The 17,433-nt window shown below is 40.9% G+C and overlaps 1 protein-coding gene across 1 annotated transcript in view; it reads left to right on the top strand.

Annotated features, from left to right (window-relative positions):
- Nucleotides 1–9,447, top strand: part of RASA2 (RAS p21 protein activator 2) — a 118,748-nt gene extending 109,301 nt beyond the window's left edge. Inside the window, exons 21-24 of the mRNA XM_018560360.1 lie at nucleotides 875–1,083; nucleotides 3,190–3,293; nucleotides 5,239–5,419; nucleotides 8,717–9,447. Coding sequence (XP_018415862.1) covers nucleotides 875–1,083; nucleotides 3,190–3,293; nucleotides 5,239–5,419; nucleotides 8,717–8,747 — 525 coding nt within the window. The 3' untranslated portion in view covers nucleotides 8,748–9,447. The remainder of the gene's footprint in view (nucleotides 1–874; nucleotides 1,084–3,189; nucleotides 3,294–5,238; nucleotides 5,420–8,716) is intronic.
- The last annotated feature ends 7,986 nt before the right edge of the window (nucleotides 9,448–17,433 follow it).

Raw genomic sequence — 17,433 nt, 5'->3', positions numbered from 1 at the left:
TGGACTGCTTTTGGTTGTCCCAGTTGTCTCTGAATTATTTTATGATCATTTTATGAGCAATAAAGAAAACAAGATTTTTGTACTTACCATGAAATCCATGTCTTGGAGTTCATTAAAGGACCCAGGTCCCGCCCGTCTGTGTTTTTGTAATCTACTCCTAATAATGCTTTACTACAAAACTGAAGCATGATAGTAGTGGGTACACCTGGCTGGCCAATGGCTTTTTTTGTTTGCCAGTGTCCTGTTCCTCCAGTAGGTAAATTGCTTATGCTGTGTCCCCTGATGAACTGTATGCAACAGATTATACAGTAAGTACAAAAATCCTGTTTTATGGTGTTAAATCCCCAGTGACTTAATTTGTGATGCAGGTTAGAATGATGGGAAGCATCTGTTATGGGCAGCCTGAACATGGCTATTTCCTCCAGGTGTCCTACATGCTTGCCAACGGTCCTTGATTTCCAAGGAAGTAATTTAGGATATGTCCTTGGAAACAACTCGGGTTTTTATTTCTGAACAATACTTAAAATCTTTTTTTGGAATTCTACATTTAATTATTATAATTGTAGACTGCTGTTAGTGCTTTTAAAAGCAGTACAATGGAGAAAAATTATTTTATAAAGCTAGTTACATTAAAAAAATGGTATTGTAGTTTGCCATATCATTTTTCATATTTGTATGCCTTAGATATAGGGATTGCACCACATTATAATTTTAGTGCTGTTTATGTTTTGCCTTTACCTGTGTGCTGAGACTCCAATCTGTGCTGTGAAATATATATTATTAATCCCTGCTCCTATTACTATGCCTGCATCATCTCCCATGTGTTAACTGGATCATTGGAACTCAATGTTTCTGTATCCTCTGTTTTTCACAGATGTTCCAAGTGATCTATGGAGAGAAGCCCCTTTACATCCAGGCCAACAACTGTGTAGAGTTGAATGAATGGATAGAGGTGCTGAGTAGAGTAAGCCGACGCAATCAGGGGAGACTCTGCAAATATCACTCCTCTGCATTCATAAATGGAGCCTGGCTCTGCTGCAAGGCATCATCTGAAAGTGCTGAAGGCTGCCATGTGTGCACTGTGTAAGTGTGACTAAAGGGTTACATTGGCAAAAGGGGATCAGTTTTATTAAGCATGTTAATATTGCCAAAGTGTCAGGAAAATGCGAAATCAGTGTTTAGGTCTAGTTACAGATATGTGGAAATAGAATTCACAGAATTGCAAAGATCACATCACTGAACAGCTCTTGGATAATCTCTGATAACAAAAAGCATTAAACTTCTGCATGAAAAGAAAATGTACCTAGCCGAAATCCATCTTTCATTATCGGCAGAGTGTTCATTGATGGCCATCATGTCTGTAGCATGGTTTACTCAACAAATTCCCTAGCAGGGTGTCAAGTGAGCAAATTTTATGGTAGAGTGTGATAGGGGGACATGTCCCTGACAAAATGCTGCTTGTGGTCAGCATACTCCACATACTCTCACCAAACAATATGTTAAAAACATTATACTAATACTGGGTTGGGTCCCCCTTTGCTCTTTAAAACATCTTCGTATTTTTTATGGATTTCACATTCCATAAAAATTCCTTTAACAATTTCTGCAGCTTTGTCACCTACACGTTCATTCTGCAAATAGCCCAGTCTACCACAACTCAAAGGTGTTCTATTGGATTAAGATCTACTTGTCTGGGAAGATCACTGAAAAACACTGAGCTTCTTATCAGGCTCATAAAACCAATTTGAAACTACTTTTGCTTTATCTTTGCAACTGTCCAGTTATGGTAAGTCTGCAGCCTCTGCTTTCTGTTCTTGGCTGATAGGATTGAAACCCCCACGTGGTCTACTTTTGCAGCCCAACCGCCTTAAGGTTCAACATGATATGCATTCTGAGACGCATTTCTGCTCATCACATTTGTGAAAAGTGGTTATCTGATTTACTTTAGCCTTCCTGGCATGTTGAAAATGACCCCTCTCATTAACATGGCGTTTCCATCCATAGAATTGGCGCTCACTTGTGGGTTTTTTTGTTGTTTTGCTTTTCACATCATTCTTAGTTAACTCTAGAGACTGTGTTATGTTGTGTATTCTAGTGTTTGATGTGAACATTTCATTGAAGTGCCTGAATCTGCTTAATTGTATGCATTCGGCTGCCCTCACATACAGTAATTGCATGAAAAAGCAAGTGTATATGTGTTTCTATTACATTGCCCCGTAAGTGTATATCTGACAGTTTCTCATGGGCACAGCATGACTCTGGAACATGTCATTGGGCCTCCATCCTTAGCCCAGCAGCTGCTGCCTATGTGAACATGCATCAGTCACCTTCACTGCCACTGCTGCAAATCTGCTGAATAAACTTGGTCAGCACAGAGAACAGTGTATTAGCTCTTAAATATGTGTTACTTATATATTTAGTGTACATTTCCGTGTACAGTGTCCCGCTAATATTCATGTGGCGGGAACGGTGTTGGGGTATTTGTGAGTATATGTGTGGACACTTGGAATGCATGAGTAGGACAACAACTCTCTTGGGCTAATTATTTTGCTCTGTTAGTAACCCTCTGGTGAGTGACACTAAAGGATTACTTTCCATAGGAAGTAAATATTTAAGACAGAGAGGACAGGATGTTAGCGACTTTCTGTTTCAATATTTGTATTATTTTGTTAAGAACAAACAGAAAAATTCACACAATCCACATCCACAGTACAGAAGAGATACACAATTGGATAAGTAACCTTTTACAAACTTGCTGATTAAATACATTTACCCCGGTAAGCTAAGATATGATAGACAACTAGCGAGTAGAGCCATATTACGAGAGACAACTCTTGAGGATGCAGAAATGGTAACAAATTGGATGTTGATGACTTTCAGAAATGTAAGTTATATTGGGATTGAGGTGCAGGCTGTAAGAAACCCTTCATGTTACTATGTGGAAATATATAAAGGAATGGTTCTCTTTTAAAGTGAAGGTTTCCTTTTAAACATTTAGGTTGTGCCCTGTTATGTTCTTTGCAGTTGTATCTGTAGCTCAGAAGAGTTGAGTCTGTAAGCAAGAAGTGTCTGGCTTCCATCACATTTATGACATGGGAATCAGAGTCCCTGCAGCTGTGTATCAGAGTGTTCTGTGCTTGGTACACTGTGTCATGAACTAATACCTTACTGTAATCTTCATATTAACAGAAATGTTCCAGCTGACGTAGCATTGGATATAGATGGAGACCGTGAATGTGAGAGGATATATTCCCTATTCAGCAGGAGCATGCCAAAACTACAGAAGATGGAAGGTAACATTTTCATCACTGCTTCTCACAGTGGTGTTTTATGGGCTTGCCCATCCATATGCTAGTTTCATTGGAGTTTGTTCACTTATCATTATTCAGCATTATGCCAAGATCACTACTATGGGGCATGATAACAGTATTCAGCGCTATCTCCTTACATTCCCCTGAATGAACACTTTTTTATAAATAACACAACAAATCCCTCTGATGCTACCCATACATGGTGGATTGGAGTCACAAAGGTGGCAAAACTTGAGCTAGCAGAACCTTTGCATACATGGTTAAGAGTGTCTGATACAGTTGTTTGGCACACCTTAAACTTCCAGAATACAGTACAGAAAGTTCTGTATTGTTCATACAATCACCGCTTTGGTAGTTAAAGTAACTTTTCGCTACCAACAGTCAGAGCATATAAAGGCAACTTTGCATGCATGAAGGGTTTCTTACAGCCTGCACCTCTTTTCAACTGCAGTGTTAGAAGACTTACTCAGGTGCCCTATCCCTAATCTATTGAATTTGGTTAAGTAAAACTGATTGGTGTTGTCTGCATTTATTGGGAGTGAAGTGGCCACAACCACCCTGACTGCAAATAAATATGGAGAAGTGTGGTTACTGTAACCCTCTGCGATGAAAAAGAAAGATCACCTGCAAACATAACCTATGAGGTATATATTCAATCTGTATAGTGCATCTTTATTCATATTACAAAGAAAGCAGCCTAAAACACTTAAAAATGATGCAGGGTCATGCATCAACTTAGTCCAGACAATAGCTCACTATATAGTATACATACAACAGTCCTCTCAAATTATGAATAGGACAAAAAAAAATAAATATCCATTCACTTGAATGGCCCGCCACGCCCCCTCCTGCCCCACTAAAAAGTGAGCCGGCCGCAATGCGAGGCAATGCGTCGGGCCAGAACTGCATCTTGTGTGACTGAGCCCTTATTGTCCCTGTTTTTTTCACCACTTACCAGCTGTCACTCCCAAAAATAGTACTAGGTCTTATTTTCGGGGTAGGTCTTATTTTTGGGGAAACAGGGTAGATCATTGCTACCAAAGGAATTTATATAGTCTTATCACTTCCAAAGTCATACAAACACGCATATAAATACTGTAGGGCTTTTCTTTTTTTGTGTGCCAGTTAACAAACCTTGTTTGGGGAAAGGGGATGGAACAGCAAAATACATTGAGGGCAATTCACGAAAACTGGAGAGACATAATTTGTAGCAGCTGTGCACTACAACCAATCAGTTTCTGTCTTTCATTTTTAAAGCTTAAAGGAGAATTATGAGGCAAGTGATTTTCACTCATCCTCATATTTCTAGTTTTTTACCTGTGACAGTTTCATTGTCACAGGTGGGTTCAGTAGATTGGGAAGTGAGCGAACACATACCGGCGCTCGCTTACTTCTCACTCCTGTCACTGCAGAGAGCCGTGACAGGGAAGGGACTGGATTCCCCCCTCCCCTGTCCGATCCTCCAGCGCTGACTGGTGGAACGGGAGGGGGCGGGTACAGCTGGCTCTGCCTCTAGATAGGCAGAGCCAGCTGTCACTCACGCAGCTAGGTGGATCCAGGTATAATTGTCGGGATCCGTTTCAGGTGCGGCGTCTCAGTATACCGCTAGCTGCAGCTCGTGGTATATTGAGCCTAGGGTGATGGGAGGACGCTAGTTTGTGTCCTCCCGTTACCCTTAGGAGAACTATGGGGGAAAGCCCTAACCCCATAGTTCTCCTTAATTGAACAAGCTGAAGATATAAGCTGATTGGTTACTTGGCACAGCTGCTCCCAGGTTCTGTCTGATCCAGTTTTTCTAAACTCCCTCCAGTATATTTGCAAATTAAATTTCCATACTTGGAAAGCTTAATGTGAAACTATAGATCCACATAGGTTCTTAGTTGGAACTTGGTTATCACGTGAATAAGATGATTTTTTCTCTTTTTAGAGGCTTGTGGTAGCATTGCAGTGTATCAAGGTCCACAGGAGCACAGTGAATACCACTTTACCATCGATGATTCCGTGGAGACCTTCAAGACCATCCAACAAATTAAAGCAATAGTAGAGAAGCTAAACGAACCTCACGAGAAATACAAACGACATTGTACAAGTGCAAAATATGGCAGCCAGTAAGTATCAGTAATTCTCAAGATGACTAAAAGATAATTCTCTTGCTGTGTCAGTTATCTTTCTTCTTTTTCATTTGTTGAGGGACATAGGAAGGCTTAATCCTTTGGGTTATAATGCTGCCGACAGCGGGGGAAAAAACTGTGGGTCAGCCTACGGTATAACTCCTCCTACTACCAGCATGCTTTAGTTCTTTTTCCTCTTGTCCTAGGAGGACAGATTACTTTTTAAGACTAGCCTGTGCTCTTCCTAGCAATTTTCTCTTTTTTTTCTTCAGTGAAGATTCTTCTTTACACCATTGCTGGAGGCTTCCCTCCAAATTTGCAGATATCCAGCACAGTTGTCCTCAGCCTGGTTTTTGGATCATACCGCATCTAGACCCCGCTGGACTAGACACTGTGGGGCCAGGATGTGTACTGGGTTCTGTGTGGGATGCTTTACAGACTCCATTCTGGTTAGGTTAGCTGTAGAGCACTTTATGGGTCCCGAGCCACTGGCATGGCCTCTGCTCTTGCTCTGAAGAATCACTTAGTGAGTAGGCAAGTCGGGACGGGCTGAGCATCAGGCGCTTCCTCATTTTTCATTGGTCACTGAGCGCCATTATTGCCTGTTTCTCGCTGGTTTTGCTGTGAAAAGAGGTTAACACTGGTGGATAGAGCACTGACTTGATCCACTTTTGCACACTCCCTGCTCTCTTTCCCACAATACAGTATCAAGAAAGCATCTATCCACTGCTGCTTCTTTTGCAAAGAGCCAGACTTTGTTCTTTGATCTATTCCTGCTGCGTGCATACAGTGCATTTGGTCACTCTCCGCCGTCCAACCCTCTGGTCGCAAACCCTCACCTGTTACTAGCGCTCCAGGTTTAGTGAATACTTGAGGCCATGCCTCTTATACTGAGCCTATATGTTGCCTAACTGCACTGAGCTGCAACATGTCTGATTCTAGACTGGGGAGGGAGTAGGACTTAGTCCCGTTTCACCATGTGCCCCTAGGCTGGGTCCTGTACTCTGCTGAAGTTTTTTACTGAGGTCATGCAGGACTTTATGATCTAAATTATCCAGTTCTTTTCTGACTCTGATTGCAGAGGCCACAGGTGTGCTCTTGTGCCCTTCCCAGCAGATTGTGCCTTAGTGACTTCTGACCCATCGGCCACAAGAGACTCATTGTTGAATGAACTTACCACTGAGGAGTTATGGCTGAACGTCTTCAATGTTTACAACTAGGCCCAAAAACATGGATGAAATCAATCATGTTTATAATTGCCTCCCTGCACCAGGTAGACTTTCTGGCTTCTGTGCAAATAAAAGGGGCTTTCTCCCATGTACTCGCCTTCCCAAACCATCAGAAATCATCGCTAGAACTGACTCATCGCTTGGAGGATCTGGCTGCTGCACGCAGAGGTGTCCCAGGACCTGTGTCACAGGTGGGGGAAGCCAAATTTGAACCTCCTGGCCTTTAGGTTCATCAATAAACTAGACGGCTTTGTATGCAGATTCAGGGATCCACTGGCAGAAGCAGTGAATGCTTTGGTGAAACTTTTTATCTTTTCTGCTCTTCAGGATCAAGATGGAAAGCATTCAGGTTATCCTCATTTCTCTGTATTTACCTAGATGGATGTGGTACGCTGACCTAATAAGACTTCTAGCAGACACACTGTGGCACGTTGCAGATCGCCTGGATCTACTGTCCAATAGCCAATTTGCCTTCCTGCTTCTCAGTTGCTGGCTTTAGTGGCATGACTGTTGAATCCCAGCTTCTAAAGGAAGCTCAAAGCTAGAAGGTCCAATTCCCCCAAGGTCTATCATCAGAAGTTGAAGGTTTACTACACTTGGTGTGAGTCCAGGGGCCTCTAGGATTTTCTCCATGGATGAATTTTCATCTTCCTGCACTTGAGCCTTTACCAACATTTGGCTCCTGGTACCAAAACGTGCTCTGCACTTCCTTTATAGGCATTCCTCCAACTGTTCCCATTCACAAAGTTTATTTCCTTGTAGCCATCAACTCTGTGAGGTCAGTGTCTGGACTGGTGGCCTTCTCTTGCAAAGAGTTTTAGTCTTTCATAGGGACAAGGTGGTGTTGTAGCCCTGGATTTCCCTCTTGCTTAAGGTAGTTTCTGCCTTTCACTTTAAGTAAAAAATTGTTCATCAAATTAAAATGTCCCTCTCCATTGTCTGGATGTGGTTTGGGTTGTGCAAGTGTATCTCTCAACCACCGCTTCTTTCAGAAAGACTGATTTCCTTTTTCTCACTCCACATAGGCCCCAGAAGGGTGCCCCAGCTTTCTCATTCCACCATCTCTAGATGGCTCAGACAGACCATCATTCAAGCTTATAGTATTAATAATCTGTTCCACCCTTTCCTGTCAAGGTGCACTCTACTATATCTGTGAGTGCATATTGGGCTTTTCAGCATCAAGCCTCTGTTTCCCAGATTTGCAATACTGCCACCTGGTTATATTATTATATCATTTTTATTTTGTTTAGTAAATTTCTGCCCATGTGCACCTTTCCTGTGCTAGATAAAAATGAATCCGACCAGCCAACATTTTTACATTTTTTTTTGTTTTGTTTGTTTGTTCGTTCCTCGTCCATCAAGTTGAAGCTGACTGTAGTAAACTGTGATAGGTTATGTTGGTTTAATGTCTAGATGGAACCAATATGGCTGTTGATTTTTATATAAGGACATAAAGGATATGGTACTTGAAAGGGAAAAGTTTAGCTTTTTTTTTAATAGCAATATAATATAGCAAATATAATATAAATAATATAACAATAGCAAAATTGTATTTTAAAGTATTACTAACCTGTGCAAATAAGGTAAGTGTATTGGTGGACTTCTTAATGACCATAGGAATTCCCTGCTTGCCACCATGCTATCGGAAGTTTTATTATATCACAGCACTTGCTAGGAGGATGCTCTGAGCCACCGTTTGGGGGCTATCACGTTTCTTAGTACAATAGAAAAAGTGTTCTATATTTATACAGAATGTCCATGAAAATCTTGCGACAATGCACTCCGGCCCATCGCTGGAGTGCTTTCTCATTAGATTTTGAGCGCCTAGCTATCCCAAGAGGCAATTTCATATTACCTGCTCTGTGTTAAAAAAAAAAAAAAGAAAATGTTTTTACATCTTATCAATGAATAATTGCCTTAAAGACAATGCAAATGAAAATATGGGATGCATATAAGACAAATATATTCTTATTAGGACAATGCAAAGAGCAATGAAGATTGAAGAATACAATATTTTTCCACCATGCTGCATTTTATATCGGATTGTTTTTGATTGCCTTTTCAGAGAAAATCCAATCGTGGGGAAAGGATCATAGCAGACACAAGAACCCGGGCTATAGAACTGGAACAAAGTAATGCCAGAAGATAAATTCACAGCCACAATCAATGCTGGAGTTTTTAACAATGTGGCAAGAACTTTTACACCTGTTTTGCAGGAATAATTCTGAAGACCTGGGAGAAAATAGCTAAAGCCCTGAGAAAATGGAGTCAGTATCTACTAGCAGAGCCAGATATTGATTTTTTCTTGGCCTGTGACAACCTTTACACTGCAGGCAGTGCCATGTATACATACAGATGCTGCCTTTCATTTCTCAGTCACATCCCCCAGGAAGTCACACTTCACGTTTGAGTTGTCTTTTCTCGACTTAGCTATTGAGACTGTAATCACTGATAGAAGAGGCCACTCGCATGAGTGTTTAGAAGTCCTGTTAGGTGAGCTTAGCGTCGTACAATCACACACAATCCAGATAAGCCCCCCCCCCATGTCTCATTCCGTGAGCAACCCGGGACTGAGTGAGAAGTGTGATTGCCAGTTTACAAGGAGTTGTGGTTCAATGATGGTTGAGGAGTCCTGGCAGAAAGCCACATTGGACTGTACCACATATCCCTGCACTAGACAATTCAGGGTATTCAGACCTGTTTTCCTTTAAACGGTACACATTGATTTTAATGTTATTTATTTTTTTTCCTGCTTGCTAATTTTCTTTTCATTTTCACCTTTTCAAGTGAGTATTTCCCCAATAATGTTTTTATGGATGACCTGATAAAAGCACAGGCACAATGGCACACTTTCCTAATATATTCAAAGCTGAAGCAAGACCCAAGGCGCTTTGCTTTGGTCTTCTAAAACCTCTGTTAGCCTTTTTTTTTTTTTTATATATTAAGGTGTATATACACGCATCATAGATATTTCTAGATGCTTCCAGTCACAAACTGGACCTTCTGCATCAGTCTTTTGATGTTGCAGTCCTCTGTAAACTAGTTAGTTTCGTTAACCGGGTTTTAGGGCTAAAGTGAAACTTGCCTGGTACTTCAGGACCGTTTATGTAGTAAACTGGAACACAGGCAGACCCTCGTTTTGCTGCTGTTTACATCCCCTCATAATAAAGTTTAAACTTCAGTTATGATAGTACTCCTAGCGGAGAACTGCATCAGAACTGATCCCTATTGTGATGATGGTTGTCTATGTGAGTGCAGGGTCTCATGCATCTTAACCGGGATAGAAGTGATAGCAATGACGCAGTACAAGTATTAGGGAGCTGTGGAATTCTGAGGTTTAAAAAATATATATCTTTCTTAAATCAAAGAGGATGTACTGTGTGCCAAATTTCACCTGTAGGTGGCACTGCATATGAAATCTAGATGTTTAGCTCTTTCCATTTGTACTTCACAGGTGGGACAGAATAGCTGGGCAACTATCAAAGCTTGGAACGGCCCTTTTATAAAACGTTCTCAGCAGTTGTAATGCCCATCATGCCTTCTATATAAATATGTGCTTTGGTCAAGCCTTGAAGAACCTACTATTAGTCTTACAAGTAACAAATCTGTTGTAACGATATAACACAATTAAGCCAGAAATGTCCATCCTGCAAGTTACAACCAGAAATACAATCTCACAATTGTTCTTTGGGGCCTGTGACCACTTTTGATGTACATTTTAATGGGAAGGTCATATTTTGGGATCCAAGAACAATGAGAACCAACACTTGGGGGTTGACACCACTGTTTTATGCAGGTGTAGGGTTGATTTTTTTTTTTCTTTTTAATGAGCAATATTTGACAGGGGAATGTAAATATCCCTTATACGTTGTACTGAAAGCATACACAACAAAATAATGGAAAAATGTGTGTGGAATGCCAGTATCTGCAATTTTACCCATGCAACTTCAGGAAATGTCATAACCTTTTGTCCATGTCCTGTGTAGAGTTTAAAACATTTAATATTCTGTCCTAGGGCTTATCAGATTGTGCATGCTGATGGTCAAGGTGGAGTCTACATAAATTGCTGAGAACACCATTTTTTGGGACCCTCTATGTTTTTTAAGCTTTAGGTAGGTGCTATAAGAGAGGTTCCCTAAATAAAAGGGTGCATTTTCCTTAACAGTGTTGAAAACCAAATCCACATATTAATCTGGTCTTCTAACTTCATCTAAGATTACATTGGTCAGTCTAGTTACCGCCCTAATATGATTATTTTCTGCACCAAACAGTGATGCTTTCAGTTGGGGGCCCCATTTTTTTAGAGAACTTTCTTAAAGCATTCTTATCCAATAGTCTGGTGTGCAGGGCTGGAATCTTGTCTTGTACTAACCATAACTCATGTGATAGCAGGATATTGAGGGCACATTCACACCAGCACCGATGGGCTGTCTTTCCCAAGGCAGTCCCACTGGAAGGACAAGGCAGATGGTTTGAATTCATACCAATGCACTGCAAAAAAAGAAATAAATAGGCGTTGATGAACAGCGCGCTGTGACACACTGTAAGGAGTCACAGGTCATTGCAGTGCGTGGTATAAGGTATAAAAGGGTAAAAAATGCACTGGAACACTTATTAAAGATGCATTGCACTGAGCAACTGTTTAAAAACACTTGACAGCATGTGGGAATTATAAACATGGGATATGGTGTGAATGAGCCCAAAGGAAAAACAAATGTTAATTTATATGTTAAAAGTGTCCTTTTTAGAATATTTCTGCCAAGATCAACCCAGACGATCTGCATCGCCAATGCATTCATTGTACATGGAGAATATATGTGAGATAATTGCTCCATTGATTAGGTGTTTCGATTTGAATACACCAATCTCGTGTTCATTCAAAGTGATTATATATGGCTGCATCTACCAATATGTTCCTGTATCTATCTTAAGTTCAGTTGGCTAGGTAGCCCAGTTCATCAGTTGGGTCCAAAGTACATTCATCATAATTGTGTCCCCAGAGATGACCACTTTAGACCATCACTTTACATTTTCCTGAGCTGCTGGTACAGTGTTGAGAATGCTCAGACTTTGCACAGGCTCTTATCATAGGAATAGCCTTCTATAATGCACCACTTTTCCTTACCACTCGGAGCACTTTAGTAATCTGCTCTGTCCAGATTACATGTGTCATTTTATGTGTTTGTTTTCTTTTTTTTAATATAAGATGCATAATGTATCAAGTTATTTTCTTTTAAGATCAGTTCCATGATCAGTGCTGTAATTTCTTTCACAAAAAAAAAAAAAATTTACATTGAAAAAAAAAGTTTTAGCATATGTTTTGAAGACCAAAGATGCTTTCTATTCGTCATGTATATATTTATTTTAAAGCCGTTCTTTCAGTGTATATAAGATAAGCTTTGCTTTGTCTACATTAAACACAGGTACTACCTTACTCGTATTGCTTGCTCGTATAGCTGGGGGAGCTCTTGTATTGGAAACCATTTGTCATACATGTGATATATACATGGTAGCCCAGCAGGCAGTACAGGGGTTAAAGGACAAACAAGTCTAATATGAAAGTTGCTATGTATGAATAGATTACCAATAGCAGCAATATGTTTGTAGGATCTGTCAGATGTTACACAGGTTTTTTTTATTTATTTTTTTCCAGTGCTTTTATACATTAGGCTAGCTCATAATGACAATAGTTTATATAGACATAGAATAAAAAGTTATAGCTTGAGGTGGCCCTTGCATAACTCAGTATTTGTAGGCATTGCAGCTGATTCGATGCTCAAATGTAGGGAAGAATTTACTTGTCAGCAAGCTATCATGAGAAGGAAAAATGCCTTTTGTTTCTTGAAAGCTCATGATCGGTAGAACCTTTCCCAGCTGCTGAGATGGTGAGAGATCCATCTTCCCATTGCCAACTTAAGGGGAAAAAAGGCTAAGTCCCCTCTAAAACGAATGTCTCATTGATCTAAAAAACTAAAACATTTGCTTGGATATCTGCATTGTAAACCTCCTAGTGATTCCCTGGCACCGACTGCCAGGGGAGTGGGATCAGGAAAGTAAAAGTCCTTTACTCAATACCCCTTGGCCTAAATGAACAGATAACCATTACAGTCCGGCGGTAGCTCCACTCAAAGGGTAGTTTTTGTTTTTCCTGGAAAAATGATGTAAGATTAGGTTCAGTGTTTAGAGTTAGGGATGCACCGATACCAGGTTTTCAGTATCGAGTACAAGTACCAATACAAGTTTTTTAGGTAGTCCCATCAAGGAAGCCGGGTGGCGTGTAATGACTCGCTACCCGGCTTCCGATAAGCTGGGAAGCCGTCTCCATGCTCCCTCGTCACCAGGTGACGAGGAAGCATGGAGCCAGCTTTGTGGCCTATCAGGAAGCCGGGCAGCGTGTAATGACTCGTTGCCCAGCTTCCTGATTGGCCAGCTTTCCGGCCAATCAGGAAGCTGGGCGGCGAGTCTTTACACGCTGCCCGGCTTCCTGATTGGCCATGGAGCCTGGCAACGTGTAATGACTCACCACCTGGCTTTCTGATACCGGAAGTTCCAGTATCGGGAGCATTTGGGCGCGTATGAGTACTCGCCCAAATACTCAGTATCGGCACCGATACTAGTCATCCTTATTTAGAGTAGAGGGGTTATATTTCCAGGTGTTTCCCCCTATTGTATTCTTCAGAATACAATACCGTATTAGAACTCCAACAACTACAGTGATAACCACCATAGCTGCCTGGGTGCCACCACCTGGTAATTTCATTCTCCAGCATCTATCAAAAAGCATAATATAGTTTTGGGCGGACTGAATCCATTCTAAAATGAAGCCAAGCTTGAGAGTAAGGCAAGTGTTGAAGGAAAAAATGCTGCTTGAATTTTGGAGAGAAATTGTTGCTGACGAGGAGAAGAAAACCCATATTGTTCTTCATGCATGTAATTCTTTACACTGTTTTTTCTAGAATGTGTCCACCATCTGTAACCATCGAAGACCGTGCACCATGAATAATCTTTTGTATGAAAGACAGTAATGACATGCTCAGTTTGTACATTCCAAGAATGCACAAGAAACACTGTAAATAATGTAGACATCCTGTTTCCAGGTGCAGGTGACATGAATACATATTGTATATTTTGGACACCTTAATATGGAAAGATGGATGTAAGGAAAGATTTGTTTGTCTGATGGGAAAAGGCTATACAATTCCAGTTCTACAAATCCTTGTTCTGGTGACATTTCTCTGTGGTTGATCTTTCTGTGATGAATGTCTTCAGAATGGCCCTATTTTTTTCTGACCTCCTAAACAGCCTTAAAAAGTGTCACTTCAAGGACTCTAATTTAGTCCTTACCTTGTTTAGCAGAATTTTTCTCTCGTTTGTGTGTCATATGTTCTAATATCTGTCTATATATGTACATAGGACAACTCTAAGTAATCATTAAAGTTCTGTTCCTACTTAGATCCCATCCAATGTGGATTTTTTGCAGAATAAAAGGACAAGTTCAGGTTTGGATAAAAAGTCCCATTTTCTCACTCCCTACTCCCCTAATGTAATTTTAAGTGAACACCCCTTCACCAGGTTCCCACTTACCCCTCTCTGGCAAATGGCAGCCTCTTGTGGTGTTTACAACCTCCTTTCAGAAATCTTTTTGGTGTTGCCTGCACAGTAACTTCCCATAGAATTGAATGGAGCATTACGGGTAAGTCACATTCAAGTTTATGGAATGTTACTGCGCAGGAAGCACCAAAGTTTCTGAATGGAGGATGTAAACCTAGAGGTAGCCTCTTCCCGATCTGAGAGAGGTAGGTGGGCACCTTGGGTTGGGAGGATGGGTAGTGGAGACTGGGAGTTGTGCATTGAAACCTGAACTTGTACTACACAAAATCGCACTGAGATCACCACTGTCCTGGTCTGTTTTCTCTTTTCACACGGTTGCAGTGCTATTCACAAATCCGATGCATTTTGTCAGCAGTTTCATGTGCATTTAAGTTTGCCAAAGATGCACATGTGTGAACTGGACCTTAAATGGACGTTCTTCTACCTATGAACAGCACTTAGCCAAGGGGAAAGTTCCAGTAACAAAGAACAGGTGCAGACCAACCACCGACATTTTATAATGCTCACCTCTGCCTTATCTGATGCTTTGCTATTTTTGCTTTCCCAATAATATGAAAAGAAATTTAAAAAAAATCAGCTAATGATCTGAAACTCTCCTGTAATGACTGCTATAATTGGAGGGATCTATGTGCTGAACCTGCTGCCATTAATTCATAATTGAAGTACTAGTTATGGGTAGACTGATCCTTTAATATAGACACGCAGAAGATCCGCTGATCCCTGGAATGATGGGCCAGCACAAAAAGCTGCCATTACTTAATCCTGAGTTACTAAATTATGTTAGAGCAAATGTTTTCATTAAACTACATTCCATGACTTGTGCTATCTACTAAACTTATACATTCAGCCAAAACTGCTCCATAAGTAGTAGTCAGTGCAAGTGAGACCATGGAGACTTCCATCATAGCCTAAGACATAGGTCTCTTACTTTGTGATAGATTACCTTTAAGCTGACTTCACATCTATGTGTTGCAAAAATGCATGCTTTACTGCGTGTTGCCACAATGCACAGTAACACGTGGCACTGTGGTGTGTTGCAGCACCATTCATTTAGAGGGGCACCACAATGTACAGTGCAGTAGATCAGATTATGTTAGTCCTGCACTGCAGCACATCACAAAGTTTTTTTGTTTTTTTCAGAGGCCAGTAGCAGAGCAGAGGTGGTTCATTAGGCTGGAGAATGTATATGACCAATGTTATGTATATCTGTCATTTATATTGTGGTGCTTTAACTCCTGTCTTTAAGGAAGATCAAGTACTGCCTGGCCAGCAAGGTTAATCTGTAGCTTAGCTGTACATAGGAACTTTGAACAGTTTTATCTAATAGAGCAGTGATGATATGCAACATGCCCTTCGTAACCTATGAAAATGTCATCAGTCAGGACAGTGAGATGATCATTCTGTATTATTGCACATTGCTCTTTGGCTTATGGAATAAGGCTGTCACGTGAGCTAAAGACTCCCTGATTTTACAATCCCTCCCTGCATAGTGTTATAGGAAATCGCAGCTACACAGATTGTTTTTTCCTTTTTATGCTGTAGAATTTTAAATGCCTTTGTACAGCATGCTGAAACTTCCTCAAGTCTTGGAGTGACTGCCTCTATTACAGTGCACTTAGAAAGTATTAAAAACACCCTAAAAAGGGGCTATGGTCTACACAAATCTATTTATTTTAATTTTGAAATGTTATTTCATTGTAAGCATCAGAACAATCACTTTGTATATTCGAGAACAGGGTAATTTTTCATGATTAGACTGACGCATCATGACCTACATTTAGCCAGTTAAGGTTGTACTTTTAGTTTAATAACGATTGGCAAGGAAAGGGGTAACAGCCCTCACAAGCCTTAAGCTGGCCATACACCTATAGATTTTCTATGGTCAGATGGAAAAAGTGCAACAGATTCCTCCATCTACACTAAATTGTGTGGATGGAGGAATCTCCCACTGGGCCAAGCTTCAGTATCTTGCTAGTCGGCCCCGCTGGCTCTACAAATACCTGAACAATGCCGGAATCCAATCAGATTGTTCCGGTATTTTGACAGCCAGAGGGGCCGATTAGCAAGATACTGAAGCTTGGCCCAGCAGGAGATTCCTTCATCCACACAGTTTAGCGTACATGGAGGAATCTGTTGCACTTTTCCATCTGCAGAAAATCTATAGGTGTATTGCCAGCTTTACAGAGTCGTGCCCAGAGACAAAGCATGGCTGCTTTAGTGCCTCAAGCGCTGGGTTTACACAGAGGCACTGCCAGCTCTCTGGGCTTGTCTGCCATTTGTTTTCCCACATTGCCTTCTTGTATAGCTGTATTCCCATTTGTTTGTCGAGTCTAACTCTGTCTCAACCTTGAGAAATCATGTAAATGTTTATTTTAATTTAAAACTGTTTTATTTTCTCATCAGTAGTATTTCATGTTTTGTTTTTCTCTTTCTTTTTGTAAACTACTGGTTGGAGAAAAACCTCTACTAAATAAAACAGCAGAAGTAATACGTATGTGTTGTGGTCATTAAATGGGAACAATTGTGGTTAGAGATGGCTTCTTTGTATGTGGGCGCTTTGTGCAATATCATGATAATGTTAGTTTGCCCTGGCGGTGTTTTCCTTCCACTACCCCTCCTTTTTATTCTGGGGTTTTTTTCTATAAAGGGATTGGGGGGGTGGCACTTCAACATAGCCACATATTGGTTTTTATTCTCCCCCTCCAGCATTGCATGGGCTCTTATGATGGCTACTGATAATTTGGCTACTGTGCTGTATTTGAACTCTAGAATAGCTTATGATAAAGGGGACAGGGCACTTTTACCAAATACCTTTGGAGTGATTCACTTAAATGTGCTTTTGCTCTAATGCCCCACCTCCCCAATACAACATACTACTTTCCTTTTGCTCCCTCATCCCTTTGTTTAGCCAGCGGAAGTAAGAAGACTGGTCTTAGACATGCCCTGTCTTTCTTCCCCCAGAGAAGACCCAAACACTTCACTCCCATACTCAGACCTTGCAGTCTAGGGGTCGCCCCAATTGTTCACTTTTGCATGAAGGTTCTGGGCTTGATGGTGGCCTCTTTCAATGCAGTCCCCTATGCTCAGTCTCACTTCAGGCTGTTGCACGCAAAATTCTGGCTGCATAGGAGAAATGGGTTCAGTCTGGGGAGCTTCCCATTCGTCTGTCAA

This window comes from Nanorana parkeri, unplaced genomic scaffold (assembly GCF_000935625.1).
Source record: "Nanorana parkeri isolate BGI_ZX_2015 unplaced genomic scaffold, ASM93562v1 scaffold452, whole genome shotgun sequence".
NCBI lineage: Eukaryota > Metazoa > Chordata > Amphibia > Anura > Dicroglossidae > Nanorana > Nanorana parkeri.
Note: the sequence above shows the minus strand (reverse complement) of the source record. Positions and strands in the feature narration are given on the sequence as shown.